Source organism: Rattus rattus, chromosome 6, assembly GCF_011064425.1.
Source record: "Rattus rattus isolate New Zealand chromosome 6, Rrattus_CSIRO_v1, whole genome shotgun sequence".
Classification (NCBI taxonomy): Eukaryota; Metazoa; Chordata; class Mammalia; order Rodentia; family Muridae; genus Rattus; species Rattus rattus.
This window is the reverse complement of record NC_046159.1, coordinates 97,017,113-97,035,633: the sequence shown is the minus strand read 5'-3', so window position 1 is coordinate 97,035,633 and position 18,521 is coordinate 97,017,113. Positions and strand designations below refer to the sequence as shown.

The window sequence follows — 18,521 nt, the reverse complement described above, 5'->3', positions numbered from 1 at the left end:
ATGAACAACAATGCCAAGCAACCAGAGCTTCCAGGGACTAAGCCACTACCTAAAGACTATACATGGATTGACCCTGCACTCTGACCTCATAGGTAGCAATGAATATCCTAGTAAGAGCACCAGTGGAAGGGGAAGCCCTTGGTCCCCAAGACAGAACCCCAGTGAACATGATTGTTGGGGGAGGGCGGCAATGGGGGAGGATGGGAGGGGAACACCAGTATAGAAGGGGGGGAGGGATTAGGGATGTTGGCCCGGAAACCGGGAAGGAATAACAATTGAAATGTAAATAAGAAATAACCAATTTAATAAAGATGGAGAAAAAAAAAAGAATCTGTGGCTCGGGGTAGAAAGCTTGACTGGTTGATAGATTTTGGGCTAAAGTCCTGGTTTGATAAGTTGCTTATTGGTATTAAAATTATAGAAGGTTTTTAGTTTGTTTTATGAGTTACCCCACTAAATGTCATATGACTCGCTGATGCTGGCTACTGAAGGTTTGTGATTATTTTTGATATTTACCATAATAGGAAGTTTGGATTCTCTTAACATGGGTTCCGTGGGAAATTTGGGTTAATTTCCTGATATGGCAGAGGTACAAAAGCCTATCAGGCTCATTGTTTAACACTATTGTTTAATTTACTTCCATTTTTAAAATTGTTTAATCTTCACAATGGGTGTGACTGAGTTTTATGGTTATATTATTCTCTGGGAGAGAGTACAAGATACAAGCTTTTCTTGTTACAGCCCAAGGAGCACAGTATTCTGGGGGAAAGAATTTGTTTTTGTGTTTTTAAAAAGTGTGACTAGGCTCTGGAAACCTCACAGAGTCACACTGATCAGATTTGAGAGAGGGAGACCACCTGAAAAACTAGATTCAAGAGAATCAAACAAAAATATATCTCGATTCTAAACTTTTGTCTTGAGAGTTGTATTTTGCAGATTCCTGGTCTCAAGGACTTTCAGCTGGGTCCAGTCAGGACACATCCGGCTACAGCTTCTGCTTCATTCTTCTACCCGCTATCCCACAAGGATATCTCAACACCCATGTACAGCTTGAAGAAGTTATAGAAGAGTTATCGTCCCAACTGGACTTTTGGGGTGGGGGAGCCTGAAAGTGGTTATTCTAAGGCTGTTTTGATGAGGAATTTAAAAATGGTTGTAATTTATCAGGGAAGAATTAGTTAGATTGAGTTGCACAGTCATAATCTCATTTGTTAACTAAGCTAAAATTATATCTTTGCTTTGGTATATAATTTATTTATAAAAAAATGTTTAAACGTACAAGGTTTAGAGCCAGTCCTTCTATTGATGCCATTACAAACTCTGATTTGATTACACATGTGAGTTAAGGGCCAAATAACAAACTCATGGCTCCACGTTCGTTAGAATACTTTCAAGATAATGGTTAATGAACAGCAGTCCACATTACTTTATATAGATAAATGGTTTTCAAAAATGTCAGAAATCAACAAAATATGAGGTTTAAGGGTATTTATCTTTTGTTGATATTTATCTGCTCCTAACAGTTCCCCTTTGGCGAATTTAACAAAGAAACCAAACATCTCTACCTCCAGGTGAGGCGATACTTTGCGGCTAGGCAGCCAGTGGGCAGAAACTGCCTGTTTCATCTGCAGGCTAATTCTGCCCCAAAGGGACACCCTATGTAAAATAGTAGACTGATAATTTCGCCAAGCCAGAATTATCAGCCCTTCAAGATTTCTACATTTCAAGAGTATGTCAGTTGATTTTTGGCCAGAAGACTGAAGACTTGCACTCACATGTTACTAACAGAGGACTAGGCTAGTGGAGATTTGTCTCTACAGCCTCTCAGTCTGGAAGCCATGTTAGGCTTCCTATGTGTATAGATATTTGGTCATTCTCAGATTTCTGACAGTGTTGAAGACAGATAATAATCTCACAGCCAATCAGGCTGTTTAACTCTGAAAATATATATTTTATTAGTTGTCAGATAGTATACAAACTAGCCAAAATATAACATAGATTTTAAGCCTTTCTTAAGCTGGAATGGATAACTAAATGTTCTGTTTAACTGATAAAGTGTTGCACTGGGCATTAGATATATTTTATGCTTTTAATTACAAAATTATAATAGTTGTGCTCAGCTTATATTTGAAAGAAAAAAATTTTAATTAGACAAAAAGGGTGAAATGTGGGATGATGTCATTACACAAGTGTAGGCAAGTACAAGATAGAAGGAGGCCTGTCATTGGACAAGAAGGGAGGATGGGCAGGAGAAAAGTCTGAGGGAAGAGGAGAAGCCTGGAATGGAAAAGACGGGAAACTGGAGGAGGCTGGAAGAGAAGTGGGGAGAGAACAGTGGCGGGCGCTGATGTGAAGATTCCACTCTGTGTATTTACAGATTGTCATGAATATTCCTAAGGGATGGATGTGGACAGGGCTTTGTATGTTAGGTGGGCAATTGTATCTTATCAATTGGATCAGAAAAAAATAGTGTAGAAGGAAAGCAATAAAGATACCAAACATTGACCTCTGGTTTCCACATGGATGGGCACATGTATGTACCTATTTATATACCTACATGAATATACCTCATGCACACACATGTTGTGCTTGTGAACACACATCACACACAGGATAAAAATAGACACTTTAGAACAAGGTGACTCAAATGAAGTCCAAACATAGGGAAGGATGATAAATTCACTTAATTCTGCAATTGTAAGTTAATGCTGCATGAGTTGGCATTTTCCTGTGATTAAACTGACTGACATGGGGAGAACAAGTGACTACTGCTGACAGTGTATGAGGCAGGTTAATTTGATAGTTGTGGGCAGATACAAATGAATATTCATTTTTTATTTTAACATGAAAATCAGTCTTCGATTCTATAGTTCCAGCTGCCATGAATTTCTGACTTATAATATGAGTCAGTACGTGGGAAAAAATTCACATTGATCTACATGTATATATAGACATATATGTGGATACTGTAGCCTCTTAATAGAGACAGAATATTGAAAAGCAAGTAAATGCCTATATGTTACTGAAAAGTATAATATATAATGGTAACAACAATGTCACAGAACATTATGCCACTGAAAAATTATTAAAAATATTCTCTGTCAGGATTATTAGTGAGGTATTGTTTATGGGAAAATAATCAAGATACGAAACCAAGCTTTTTAGTTTATTTACCTTTTCGAAAAAGGTAGGGCATAAGTCTCTATGAATATGTTAGTGTTGTATGCATGTGAAAATTTATGTCTGTATGCAACCAGGAGCAGCATGCATCTTAGTATTTTTCTTGGAAAAGATTGAGTTAAAAAAAAAAAAGAACTATTTGTGAGTACAGAGAGGAGAGAGATCAAGCAAAAAAGAGAGTGGAAATGTAACATATCTAAAATGATTTATAATATGAATAGGTTTATACATATTGTAAGACAATTAAATAAACAGAACTGGGAACAAGTAGGCATTACAATTCTATATCTAACAAAAACTAACTAGAAAAGAGTAGTGGATTCTTGGACTTTTCACTCAGAGCTATTTTTGGATTGTAGCCTGTAAGTCATTCCAATAGAACTCAGATTGATAGATGATAACAGATAATGGATGATGGATAGATAGATAGATGGATGGATGACTAACGCAGGGGTGATATATATATATATATGAGATTCTCTGTCCAGGATTATTATTAGTGAGGTATTATTTATGCAAAAATAATCAAGATACAAAACAAAAAGATATACGAATAAATATCTGATTTCTGGTTAAGACAGGTCGAATTCCCAGGGACACTAAAAGGGAGGGCAGGCACATTCCCAGTCTACCAAGATATCAAGGTCTTATGTAGTTATGCCCCCCACAGACCCCTGCAGAGAGGTTTGAGACAGACTAGTCACATAGGGCATTGCCCCAAGCCCCTCCTCCACAAGTGAGGATGTGATCACAGGTTACATAGGTTCAAGACAGGTCAGTCACCAAGGACAACACCCCAACCCCATCCTCCACAGGTGAGGATGTGGCCACAGGTCACAGAGGCTTAAGACAGATCAATCATAGAAACAGGACCACACCCCCAAACATGTAGATGAGGTCTTCCCAAGCTCTCAGGCCAAACCTATAGGAAATACCTGCTGTCAGACACTGACCCATCCAAAAACTGTATTTCAGAGTCGTGTTCAGGATTAAAAAGTGTGCAGGAGTCACTTTGTTGTCTGAGAGCTTCTGTCGTAAGAGCTGCAACACCACCACTTGGGGAATAGATCTGCTCTCCCCAAATCGCCACCAGAAGCCCTCCCGCACCCCTTGCCGGCTAGTAGGTTTCCTGCTGGCTAAGCCTGGCCTAAAAAGGAGGCGGAACAATAACAGCCCAAGTTCTCCTCCTTTCCAGAACCTGTAAACCTAGCTGAACCAGAGACCTCCATGGAAAACGTCCCAGCCCTGAGGTCCGTGTGTGTGTGTGTGTGTGTGTGTGTGTGTGTGTGTGTGTGTGTGTGTGTGTGTATTCAACATGTAAATTCAACACCCTGGGTCTATTCAGTGTTTCCTGCCTGTATATGTTTCTACAGATCAACAGGCAATAGCAAGGGTGCTAAGCAGACTTCTCCACCCATGTCAGCTCTGTTACTCATACAAAGAGAGGAAATGTGAATTTTGGTTAAGAACAGATGTTTCAAATAGAATTTGTTCATGTTGTTATGACTTTTAAGTTATTATATTACTCAAATGAGGGAGATAAGTCAGAGGATATGGGTAGTTTCTAATATTCTCTGACTTACAATATTTTACTATTTTTTACCCGTATTTCTATATCTCTTAATCCTAGGGGAACAATTATTTCACTATTGTAAAATATTCTTTGTGTAATCTCGTACATTTTTTTTGGCTTATAGGCTTTTCTGGTATTCCAAATAAGGCCCCAATCCTGTGATTCCAGCCAAAGCCTCACATGAAATGTCCTTTATAATACAACAGGCAAGAGAGGGCACTACTGTGGACAGCTTCAGCCAAGACTCCTAACTTCACTACGGAACATCTATTCCCTTCTATGCAATATAATAAAATAAATATCATTTTGTGTTAAGAAACACTGGTTTCATTTCTCCCTGGCTCAAGGACTGGTCAGAAGTGAGGACTGAAACTCATTAGCTCTTTATAAACCAGAGAAAAAAGAAAATCATTTAAACTGAGACAAAGCACAGATAAATGTTCACACACACACACACACACACACACACACACACACACACACAGAGAGAGAGAGAGAGGAGGTGGGGAGGTCTGACCACCTATCTCATCGACTCTACAAGTGCTCAGTGCTCATGTATACTTACATACATGTACATATACCTACAAACATATGTACATACATATATAGAGAGAGACAAACATACATATATACATTTGGTGAATGGGGCTGAACCTCAATGTCCTCTCTAGCTTTCTCATACCTTCTTAGATGTAAGTTCTTTAGAAAATTACCTCATAGATTAAAATCTTTATACAAAAGGAGAATAAGAGAAGAATGTTGATATTAAGTTCAAAGCACTGTTTCATTCTATAAGCTCATTGTAAGTTCAAAGCAACAGTTTCATATGGTCTCATGTAGTTTGCTATTCCTGGTTGTCAACTTGACTATATCTGGACTGAACCACAATCTAGAATTGGAAGGCTCACCTGTGATCCAGATCTTAGGGCTGGGAGATACAAGTTTCTGACCTTGAATAGAGATCTTGAGGCATAGTGACTATGAATCCCAGGAGAGTAAGGCAAAGAGATCTCTGAGTTCAAAGTCACCTGGGACAAAGCAAGTCCCAGATCCAGGCATGGTGGTAGACACCTTTAATCTAGGCCTTCTGCTGAAGACCGATATAAGGACATTGGAAGAAGGAAGACTATCTCTTCTCCACCTGCTTGCCTTGTGGGGAATGAGCAACTGCTAGATCCTTGGACTTCCATTCACAGCTGCTGCTGACCATTGTTGGGGAGTTGGACTACAGTACTGTAAATAATCAACAAATTTCCTTACTATATAGAGACTACCCATACATTCTGTGACTCTAGAGAACCTTGACTAATACACTTCGCCTTATCACAGTGCACACCTGTGGCTTCGTCCTTGGCTCAGACATAGAATGAATGTTTTCCTTGGTCACAAATTTGTCTGAAGCCTATTTCTGCTTTTAGTGTAATTGTGGAAGCTCACTGTAGTCCTTATCATGCAGCCTTTACATAATATTCTGAGAGAAGTAGGAACGTTCCACTTGTGATTCTAAGTTTATTATATCTTTTTGGCAAAACAACTAAAACCATCTCTTAAAACTTTCTTCCTAAAATTATTTAAATCAAATCAGGAATTCTATAAAATCAATAATTCATCTAAACAATTAATTCATGAAAGTTCTTCATATTGATCTGCAGAAAATTTGCTTAATAGGGTGGGCTGATGCCCAAGAATCATTAGGCTATGTAATAGTGACAGGAAAGGCATATTAGCAGCATGAAGCAATCCTGGGATGAAATTCTCTGAAGGCCCTGCAATCCAGAGTTTACCCATCATAGCCATGCAAAATGGTGGCCTTCTCCAGAAAGCCCACTTGCCTACCATTAGCCTTTTCTACAGGGCTTCTTCCACTTTCCTACCTCTAAGAGTTCCTTTAAAGCATCCTAGCCAATTCAGTGGTACAAAGTCCCGAGTGTGCTGTATATCCTTAGGAACTGATTCCAGAAACTGCCAGTCTGCAAATCCCTTCAAAAAAAAGGCTATTGTCCTTCTGCCTGTGTAATCCCAGATCTGCAAGACTCACAGTTCATTTGTTTAGTAATTTAATAAGCATTTTGAATGATCACTAAATCACAGCATGCCATTAGACAAGAGGCTTAAGGACTGTGTAGTGGCAGGCTCCTAAGGATATTTCCTTTTCATGAAACATTTTGCTTACTTGTTAAATTAAGAAGATAAATTTCCTTCGAATTAAGGTTTTTAAATTAAGAATTTAATGCTTATAATGAATGTCTTTCATACTGTTCCACAGAAATCTTACCCTTAGTAAAAAATATTTCAAACAAGAATATTCTAATTAAAGTCACTCTTTGATCTGAGAATTAAAACAATAAATACTAAGAAGAGGGAAGTATACAAAAAACCAGTTAACAATGGACATTTCTATCTCGCTTCTTGAATCTATCGCACTATGAAAGAATAATCAGTTTTGTTCTTTTTTTGTACCAAGTACTTAATTTCATGAAGCACTAGAATTTCTCATGTTCTAAGACATACTAACAAAGTAATTGCTTGCTATGATGTTAAAGAGAAGCAAGATTTGCTCATTAGATAAGGAAGAAATTCTGCCACTTAATCACCAACTTTTATATGCAGATGAGGTGAAGAAAAAGAAAGGGAACATTTCAAATATAACGTTACAAATGTCATTTTCTCGAGTGTAAGAGATGGATAAGAGCTGGGGTTCCATGGGATTTTAGATGTGCTATCCTCTAAACCTACCAAGGCCATTATCATAGCATCTAGTAAAAGCTGTACTTAAAAATAGTAATTATAAAATATTAATAATTTCTAAATTACTATTTTTAAAAGTATAACAGAACAGTCTTATTTAATGAATAAATAAATAACTCAACAAACAAATCAGTCAGAAATCTAATGTGTGATCTCCAATCCACAACTGCTGTGTCCAAAATACTGGACGCGGGCAACAGGGTAGATTTAAGACACTTGCTGCATGAATATTTCCAAAAATGAAAACAGAATCCTTAATCCTTGATATGTTAAATGTTATAAGGGAAGAAAGAGTAGAAAACACTACATCATGCTTTAATGCCTATTGCTGTTGTTGTAATGTCCTCTGAAGTACAATCCACATACACAAAGCAGCATACTTAAGCATATAATCCATGGTTTTAGTAAATTCACAAAATTGGGCAAGAATCATAAAATTGACTGGCAAATGTTTTATCAACATGGGAATAATCTCAATAAGTCTCTGACTCCCCACCCCAAAGTATTAAGCATGAATGAATGTATTTCCTAGCTCTGTAAATTTGACAGTTTGGGGCATTTGATTTTAACGGAGTTGTAAGAGGTCACTTAGACCACTATATTCAAGATTCAAGTCTGCAAAATACCAGTGCCTCAATCTCTTTTGTAATTGAACAATATTGCCATGGATGCTTATGTGAACATGCACTCTCATTTCTCTTGTGCTTGAATCTAGGAGTATACACAGGGTAAGTGGTAACTCTGAGGAAGGTACAAGTGGTTTCAAAACTTAGCCATTACTGTCAGCAGTGTATATGAGTTGTGATTTCTCCACAATCTACCAACTCTTGTTCTGTAGATTTTAGTGGGTATGGCATGATATCTCACTGCTGTTCAGATTTCTATGATGGTGATCTTTGCATGGGCATGTGCATGTTGGGCATGTGCATATTTTCCATGAAAAATGTCTATTCAGATCCTTTGTCTACTTTTTAAAAATGGATCCCTTCTTGAATTCATTATTCAACTGTAGGAGTTTGTCATATGTATGTGTGCATCTGGGACAGTTTGAATGAAATGGCCTCTTTAGTTCGTATTTTGAATACTTGGTCCCCAGTTGGTAGAAATGCTTGGGAAGTATGCCCTTGTTGGAGGAGGTATGTCACTGGAGTTAAGCTCCAAGGTTTCAAACAGCCTATGCCATTCCCAGTTAACACGTGTGCTTCCTCCCTTGACTGTGTTCGCTCGCTCTCTCTCTCTCTCTCTCTGCCTATAGCTCCTGATTTAAGGTGTGAGCTCTTAACTACCTAACATTGCTCCAGAGCTGCACCTACCTACCTGCTAGAATATTCTCTGCCAAGATGGCCATGAACTCACCTTCTGAAACCCAATTAACTATTTCTTTTATAAACTCCCTGTATCACTATGTCTTTACAGCAATAGAAGAGTAACTAAGACAGTGTTTCACTCAGATACTAAGTTACCAAATAATTGTTCTTATATATGGGTTCTCTTTACACTTTCTTGATAGTAACCTCTGAAACATAATAGTTTTTAATATATTTTCCTTTTAAATATGTTTAATTATTGAGAATTTCATATATGTGTGTACATTAAATTTATATCCTATTTCTTCTGTACTTATTACACATATGAACATATCTTTAGGCTGACCACTTGGGACTGTACACTCTATCAGGGAACTTGTCCCTGGAGTAAACTGATTCTTGATGCTCAGTGGCCATTAATTGCTTATTGGCTCATTATGTTTGGGGGGACACATGCCACAGTACACATGTAGAGGTCAGAGGACAACTCTGGGCAATCAGTTCTTTCATAACATCCTCCATTTTTTCCCTAAACAAACAAACAAACAAACAAACAAACAAAAAAACAAGAACCCTAATATATTTGTTCCCTAAAAAAATTAGCTTTGAATTTACTATAAAATGCTAAGAATATTTTTTATTAAGATACTAGTTATTGGCCTATAGATTTACATGGCTTAAGTTTTATTATATTAATATAATATTACAAAACTATGATACAGAACCATGATTTGGCAGCAGTTAAATTAAGTGTAAATACTGTTTGGAACAGGTAAGTACCCAAATAAAAACAATGACGATTATAGACACCAGCAGTTACCTGTATGACATAACCATTCCACTGCAGTGACAGTCAGAAACACAAAGATACACAGAAGCAAGGAATACATACACATACACATATACACACAAAGAAGCAGACAGCGGGTATGAGGCAGGTATGCATGAGGAAAAGAGCTAAGTAACAGAGATTCTCTTTGACAGTTCACCACAAGCAACATGCAGTGCCAAGTTCTGATGCAAAGAACTCAGAGACTAAAACTTCAAAAGGTGACTAGCTGCACACATATGAGCTGGAAAAATGCTCTGCTACCTGTTCCCCCTCCAGTGGATGAGGGTACCACCTGAGGGGGGCAGTTAGTTGTGAGGCAGCTACCAGGGTAGTTTCTCTAAGATCTACCCAGACTGATCCCAGAGCTCCTCTCCAACAAAGCCTGAAAGAAAGCTGCACCTGGACAGAAGAAGCTTGGGTATCTGGACAGGAAGACAGCCAGAATGTAGAAAGGCTACTAGGATCTAAAATAAGGTCTCATTGGCATGGAGACAGTTGTGGTAATGGCCCAAGGACACCACAGTGTCCACTAGAGTGGACCGGGATCAATATATACCAATAAAGAAAAAAAATGCCCATGAATTTGATGGGAAATTGGCTTGGCAGTGGTTGTAGGTAGAAAAAGAAATGGAAGAAATGATATATTTTATTTTTTAATTGAAAGCATGCACAGGGCCTGCACAAGTTTAAGCCAGATAGGGTCCAAGCGCTGAGAGGGAGATGCAGACGTGAGCTTCCATATCTAGCCACAAAGCTATATCCCCATTGCACCTGCTCACAAAGTAAAATTAAGCTTTTGCCAACAGAATTTCACTGCATATTTTAGCCACACTTAACCACATATCCAGCAGTAAATGGCGAACAAAACACAAACTCCAGAGTACTTCTGTATATTCTTGTCTCATATTGCTTTGTTTTCTTTGGCCATTTCTATTTACCTACCTAAATATTTATTTTTAATTGTTGAATTAAATGGAATCTACACAATACAGAGATAACTAGGTACTTATTTTTAAAACGTTCATCAAAATTTCATGAGTTATAAAAAAGAAAATTCATTTTTAAAAAAAAATCCTAAAACGTTTCATAATTCAATGACCCTTTTGTGGGGGAAGTTTCTCTAATTGTTGATTGGCTAAACAAAGACAGAAGAAGCCAATCACTGGGCAAAAGAGAAGGCAGGACTTCTGGGCAGGACAGGAAGAGAAGGAAGGAGGAGATTGGAGTCAGACAAGATGGAGGACGGCAGAGGCGCTGCAGACATGTAGATTTCTCAGGGCACCAATTGTGTGGCCTCCGCAGCCAATGGTGGAGGCCATGGAGAATAGGGCAAGATATTCTTCGCCCACCCTTTGAGTTATCTGGTCAGTTTTAAAATAAAGTCTCCAGTGTTTTCCTTTCACGGGGCTACTGGGAGCTGGGTGAGACAGGGCTGTTGTTGGCAGTGGCAGGGCCAGCCGCAGGAGTGGCGGGTTGGTGGGGCGCAAGCAGTAGCAATGGAAGCAGACACAGCAGCAGCATGATCTCAGAGAAAGGAGACCAGGAAGAGGAAGTATGCTCCAAAAAATTACACACAACAGATAATGTCCAACAGGGTAGGTGAGAATTTAGGATTCTCAGATGGATTCAGAAGCAGTAAAGCAGGTCTGAAAGGAAGGGAGAGGGGGTTTCTCAGCAAGAGGAGTCGCATGGTGACTTAAAGCATGGGAACCTTAAACAAAGAAAAGACAGGAAAGTGCCTCCAGCCATAGAGCCAAGTAAAAGCTGCCTGCTTCCTACAAGCAGGTAATCATAGGATAGAATTCTAAGTTTGGTTTAATTTTTCTTCTATCTTTAAGAATGGGAAATTCTCCCCACAGCTCAGAACTAATACAAGAGTTGGGGCCAGAGGTGCTGGGACCTCTGCTGTCGGCAGAAAGGCTACAGACTTCAAGAAAATATACAGGGAGATTGTGTGAAAATAAAATATTCTAGGTAAAAAGGGGGGGTCTTTCAGGATAACTATATTCTTCAAACACAGGTTCAACAGGAATTTTGGGTTAAAGCTCCTGACATGACAGATCACAAAGAGCTTCAAACCAGGCTCATACAGTATTTGTTTAGCTTACTTCATTTGTTTTGAATTGTTTTAATTATCAAAATAGGTGTAATTTTGAGTTTTGAGGTTATTTTATAATTCCTCTGGGAGAGAGGTCAAACTAAGGTCTTTCTGGTTACTGGCTGAAGGATGTGCTAATTTGGGAGAAAGGGCTTATGTTTGTGTTTATAGAAAAGGCAATTAGGCTCTGGACCCCTTGCAGAGTTAAATGCATCAGATATGACAGAGGGACCCCCTGAAGAACCAGAAAATTTCAGAAGAACCAAACAGAAAAAGTAAAGATTCTTTGTGCCATCCTTCCCATGAGTATTTAAACTAAATGTCATAAACATCAACTAAATCTTTAAAGAACAGACATAAAATAAATTAAATTTTCAAAATAGGATTTTTTTCCCTCTAAACTTCTCTAAAATGAAGTTAGGAGATATGTAATGGAAGCTTTGGGCATGGCATAGTTAGTTAATTATAAGATTTACACAATGCAAAAAATTTTACACGTTCTCCTTTAGTTTAACATTACTGCTTCCAACCTAGATCTCTGTTCTCACAAGGCTTTACAACCACAGAAGTTATTGTACAAAAGCTACTGGGCATGAGGGATCTTTGGTGACAGGGACAGTGGCTTAGAGACATTATAAACTAGCTGAGAACCCAGGCTATGATACTCTATCCCCTTTGCTCTATGTTAACCTACATTTCCAAGATCCCTCACATTAACATCAACCTCTCCCATGCTGCCTTCATCTGCAAGAACAACATAGAAATGTAGACTACAAACAAATTGAGCTGTTTACTGGATCAGCGGAATCCTTGTAGAATCTTGTTTCAGATTGGTAAAGGTACTTCGTTCTTAAAGTGGTCAGACACCAGAAAGCCAAGAATTATACCATAAATACAAACATACGTACATGCATACATACTTTGATTTTTTATAAACAAGTTTTCATTTTCTGGAGGAGTTTTCATTTTCTGAGCAGCTGGTTTATGTCTGACATGAAGCTATTGAAATCTTGTTCACTGTAGAAGGAATCCACTAAAGCAAGACACTCTGGGTAGCTCCCCGAATAAGGTGCAAACTAGGACCTTTACTGTTTCAGTTAGGTTCCAACGTATATGCCAGTACCATTATTCAGTCCCAAAGACAATGAAATGTTAATTAAGATTACCTTTTCTCCAAAGATGCCGAAAATGTGGATCCAAAGGCTGATTAAGAATCACAAGGCAGAATTTCAAGTCTCCTAAAGGAAAAGGAAAAGGTAAATCACACACATAGAGGAACTGAGCCCCACCCATCATCAGGGTCTATATCGTAAGCTCCATGTACATAGTGCTAGACTGCAAGGGCAGTTACTCTCATATACCTCCCTTTGTAAAGACGTCATGTCAGTGGGACTCACTTTGTTCAGAATGTCTGTCTCTCACATTATTTCTCTGAGAAAAGTATCATGAAAGTAGTTTGTAGTAAAAGTAAACTTTTTTACATGATATGAATATGAATTCTCAACCTTAAAAAATTTCTACCACTGCTATGACGGACTCCCCTAGCATCTGGTGTTAGGCCACCCTATCATTTTTGGAACTTGGTAGTGTGACTCAGGGGAGAAGAGGTAATAAATATATCACATTCATTCCTACTCATTCGTGTTATTATTTTTTTAGTACATCCCACCCTACTTTGAACTTTCTAATATAAAACTACATGTGCATTCTCAAAAACCCTACGAGAATGTTTATGACTCTTTCAAACAACACTCTACAAAGTCATGGTGAATGTTATTTTCTGAATTGTTTTGTAAGGGAAAACATGCCAAGTTCAAGAAGAAACAAGTTTCTGAAGCTGAGATGGGACTCAAAAATGAATCGCCTCTGAACTTCCCATGGTGAACTGTATATACTGCAACAAAAATGCAGTGCGGCTGTTAGGAATCTGTCAGCTTACTTCAAGCACTCCTCAGATATAGAAACCAAATGATTGCTTGATGATAAAAGCCACGTAGTAAGCCTTTGCACTACTAGAAACAGAAAAGGATAAGGTAATGAAAGGCTGTCATCATGCACAACAAATCTTATTACTAACTACATGCATGCACTGGGGATACGAAGAAAAGTAAGCTTACAGGCTATATGTGAAAGAAGATGCTGATAATATTAAGATTGCATTCAACAATATGAAGAATGCCAGATACCAGATGCCATGAATTTGAAAGAAAGTTGTAGGGTATAGGAGGATTCAGAGAGAAGATGGGAAAGGAGGAAAAATGGAATTATACTATAATCTCAAAAAAAGAAGTTTAAAACTTTTAAAGTAAAAAACTGGAAAATATCTTAATGATGTAGAAAATTAACAATAATATTACAGATTTTAACAGTAACATTTAACATGTCATTGAAATTGAATTTGAGGTACTTAGGAAGGGAGGAACCGAGAATGAGTTGAAATGTTGAGTGGTTAAGAGCACTTAACTGCTTTTGCAAAGAACTCTTCCAGCATCTATTAAGGTGGCTCATAACTACTGCAAATAATGACATCACTTTATTTTAACAATTTCCTTCAAAATTATATTTGTTTAGTTGAGTAGCTATTCATTCATGTATAATATTGGGTATGGTATCTAGTCAGAGGTCAGGGGATAATTTGAGGGAGTCAGGATGCTTCTGGCATGTAGATTCCTAGGATTTAACTCAGACCACAGGACTTGACCACAAGTGCCCTTACACAGGAGCCATCTGCTGGCCCAATAACAGGGTTTATAATACTTATTACAACCTTTTATTTTAACTTCTGTTTTCCTCAATATTTTATATACATACTTAAAGTGCAACCAAATGTGGTGGCACATATCTTTAATTCCAGCACTAAGCACACAGAGACAGGAGGATAAGGCAGTAGTCTGGTCTACAGAGTAAAACCCAGGCTTGCCAGAGGCACCTAATGAGACAGACCTGTCAGAAAGTCAAAAACAAAGATAACAATTGTGGACCAGTACTGAAAGAGCTGTCCTCAATGGGGCTGGAGAGAAGGCTCAGCAAAGAGGAACATTTGCTACTCTTACAGAGGACCAGGGTTCATTTCCCAGAACCAATGTGGAAGTTCATTAACTCTGATGACCTCAGTGAACAAAATATGCATACACATAAAATTGAAAAAGGCAGATATATGAGAATGCAGACTTTAATTATAATCTTGTTGACAGGTACCAAAGAAGCTGCAAGGTAAATCAACCACTTAGGTGATAGCATCAAACTGTTGAGGCTTACACCAAACAATCAAATTATACTGACAGATGAAGACAAACATAGTCAGAGGAGAAGGGAGGGAGGGATACGGGCAGAAAAGTATATTTTATTCGCCTGATGTATTTGTCATCTCTGTTTGCTAACAGGCCTAGCCCTAGAAGCTTCTGTCCTCCATACAACCTTATCTAAGTCTAGAATGTTTTCAACCTCAGACATTCTGCTGAATAAGCTCACCCTTTCTAGCTCTTTTCTCGCTTCTGGCTGGGCTGCTCAGCTCAGCTGTTCTCCAAGCTCCTCTCCAAGCTAATTTATTCGGACTGGCGTCCTTCAGATTCTGACTGAATTGTTCTTCTTGGCCTCACACTAACTTTGGCAATATGTTGTAACCTGGCTCCTTCTCATTCTCCTGCTTACTCTGTCTCCACCTGTGTCGGCCTTGTTCTCGTTCTCTCTCTCTCTCTCTGTGTCTCTGTCTCTCTCTGTCTCTCTCTCTCTCTCTCTGTCTCTCTCTCTCTCTCTCTGTCTCTCTCTCTCTCTCTCTCTCTCTCTCTCTCTCTCTCTCTCTCTCTCTCTCTCTCTCTCTCCAATCTGTCTCTTTATAACTGTCCCAGTAAGACTGCCCTCTTTCCCCCACCTCACAGTGCTGCTTCCTTAAGTAGTGGGTAGAAGTAGCTTAATTGTTCTTAAGACCTGTTGTCTGAGAAAATTAAATTACATGTAGATGAAGCATAACTATGAAAAAGCTCTGAACTAATATTCTATACAAAAGTCTATTAAATAATTGAATTACTAATAGACTATGAAGAATTGACAGATCAAATAAAAGAAAAATAACAAAGAGCAGTATAAACACTTCTGGAAATATCTTACCTGCCCTCCCCCAAGAGTGAAGTGATGGTGTGCTCCCCTTACATAATAAAAATAGTTACCCTTCCATTCCTAAGGTGCCTTGGTATTGATAATAATGATAGTCACTCTATGCTCTCTCACTTCCAGCAGCCACCCGAATGCAAAGTCCTCAGCAAAAGTAATTTTAAAAAGATGTTTATCTCCCAACATCTGAAACAGCCATTGCCAAAGCCAAGAGTGGCCATGCATTATAAAGTCCAATAGCTAACAATTCCGTTTCACCTTGCCCAAGACATCTCAGTCTCAGAGCAGAGTAGGTAACGGGTGGATCCTACTTTGTCATTCATGCTATCCCTACAGTCCTGTACATGAGTCACCAAGAAGGCTCTTGTTCCATCTATTTAAAATGCTAATAACTACCACACATTTGCCTGCACTCTGAACCTGCCTTGTTCTTCCTAATAAATTCATCCACAAAATATTCACTCACTGTTTTTATAAAGGTTGCCTATGCCAGAACACAGGCTGCTGAACCATTACCTAGAACAAGGATATATAAGCATTAAACACTCAATATCTGATGAGTAGCGCTTCCCACATAGACTTTACACCCACATTAATAAATTAGTTCCAGATACTTTCTTGAATAAGTAATGACTCTGTCCAATTTGTCCATATTCTGTCCTTTGGCTGCTTCCCTAATATAATTCCTTAAAGAATAAAAGTTCTTCCTTCTAAAAGCAATAGTTTTGTCTACATCCTGCAGTCCTGAGCAGCCCAATTAAATGAATAGTGCATAAAATGTTTCTAGAGGATACCAGGAAAGAGCGATGAGCACTCACCCTGCTTTCACACAGCTAAGTGGTGCTCTCCTCACTACATCTCACAACTATCTAACAGAGCCAGAGATAAGGCACAGAAGAGCAGCTATTCAGTAACAGCTAGGAGATATTTCCATTGAGAACACATTGACTTTTTAAGCTAAATATATGTTTATCTTTAACACCTACTTAAGAAATCCAGGAATCCATATAACATGCATTCGGTCCCATAAATCTGGCCATATAGCTGGTTATTATCACTCAGTGTTCAGGTTGAAAGTGTAAACAGATCTGAAAAGGTTTAAATCAATTTCCATTTGAAAGCATTATCTCCCATGATGCAACAGAAATTACCCTGACCGTGTTTAGCTACTGTAAACTGAATGCCACTACAGACGAAACAAATGAATACATTTTCCCAAGAATCCATATAGGCTATGAATGTATGTAACATGTTATGACTAGTAAGATTCTGCTGTGTAGGAAGCAGGATGAAGAGGGCATAAGCTGGCAAAGTACTGGATCTTCTTGTATGAAAGTAGAAGGCTTCCCACCCCAACCCCTGGGGCTGCTTTCTTCTCCCTTCCAAGTGGGACTGAGGTGTCCTCACTTGGCCCCTTCAGCTTGTTGGCCTTTTTGAGTTCTGTGGACTGTATCTTGGGTATACTTTTTTTTTTTTTTTTTTTTTTTGGCTAATATCCACTTATTAGTGAGAACATACCATGCATGTCCTTTTGGGTCTGAGGGGAGGGAGGGAGGGACAGGTGACGGAAAGGATATGGGGTGAGCAAAGAGGAAAACATGATCTGGTATTGGGTAGGGGAAATGGACAGAAGCCCTGAGGGCCAGCAGAAAGAATGGAAACAGGCGAGTTCAGAAGGAAGGAGGTTGGGATGACGCTCTAGAATGTACTCAGAGACATGGGAAGTGAGAGATCCTCAGGACTCAAAGTGGGAGACCCTAGATGAAATGACCTACAGTGGGGAGAGGGAACTTACTAAACCCACCTCCAACAGAAAGACAGAACACAAGTGAGGATGGGGTTTGCCATGTCACAGACTCATAATTCTTCCTATCTGAAAGAAATGCATGGATGGAAATGAAGAAGAGCCTGAGGAAAAGCAGGTCCAGCGACAGGCTCAAAGTGGGATCCCACACAAGGGGAGGCCCCAGACCTGACACCATTACTGAGGCTACAAGGCATTCACAAAACAGGACCTATCATGACTGCCCTCCAAAAGACCCAACAAGCAGCTGAAAATCAGATGCAGATATGTGCACCCAACCAATGAACAGGAGCTGCTGACTCCTCTGATTGCATAAGGGAAAAGCTAGAGGAAGCTGAGGAGGAGAGCGACCCTGTAGGAGGACCAGCAGTCTCAATTAACCTGGACCCCCGAGATCTCTCAGACACTGGATCACCAACCAGGCAGCATACACCAGCTGAAATGAGGCCTTCAACACATATACAGCAGAGGACTCCTGGGTCTGGGTTCAGTCAGAGAAGATGCACCTAACCCTCAAGAGACTGGAGGCCCCAGGATGTTTAGAGGTCTGGTGGCGTGGGTGGAGTGTGGACATTCTTATGGAGACTGGGGGTGGGGCGGTGGAGAGGAGGTATGGAATGTGGAACTGTCAGGAAGGGAGACTGAACCAGGAGAGAAATAAAATCTGGAATGAATGAATAGATAGATAGATAGATAGATAGATAGATAGATAGATAGATAGATAGATAGATAGATAGACAGACAGACAGACAGACAGACAGACAGTAAGTAGAAGGCTACCTAAGGAATAATTTCTTTTTTACTTTTGAAATGACTAGTAAATTCTTGTTTCCAGTAAATATTTCACTGTATAACTGAAATGAATGAGG

At 39.0% G+C, this 18,521-nt stretch overlaps 1 protein-coding gene across 2 annotated transcripts in view; it reads right to left on the bottom strand.

Annotated features, from left to right (window-relative positions):
* The window catches only part of Tpk1 (thiamin pyrophosphokinase 1), a 297,093-nt gene that overhangs the window by 230,619 nt on the left and 47,953 nt on the right, over positions 1-18,521 (bottom strand). The window contains exon 3 of one of the 2 annotated variants that reach the window (XM_032906648.1): positions 12,905-12,976. The exons of the other annotated variant lie outside the window; for it this stretch is intronic. Within the exon in view, the coding sequence (XP_032762539.1) occupies positions 12,905-12,976 (72 nt within the window). The remainder of the gene's footprint in view (positions 1-12,904; positions 12,977-18,521) is intronic. 2 annotated transcript variants of the gene reach the window in all.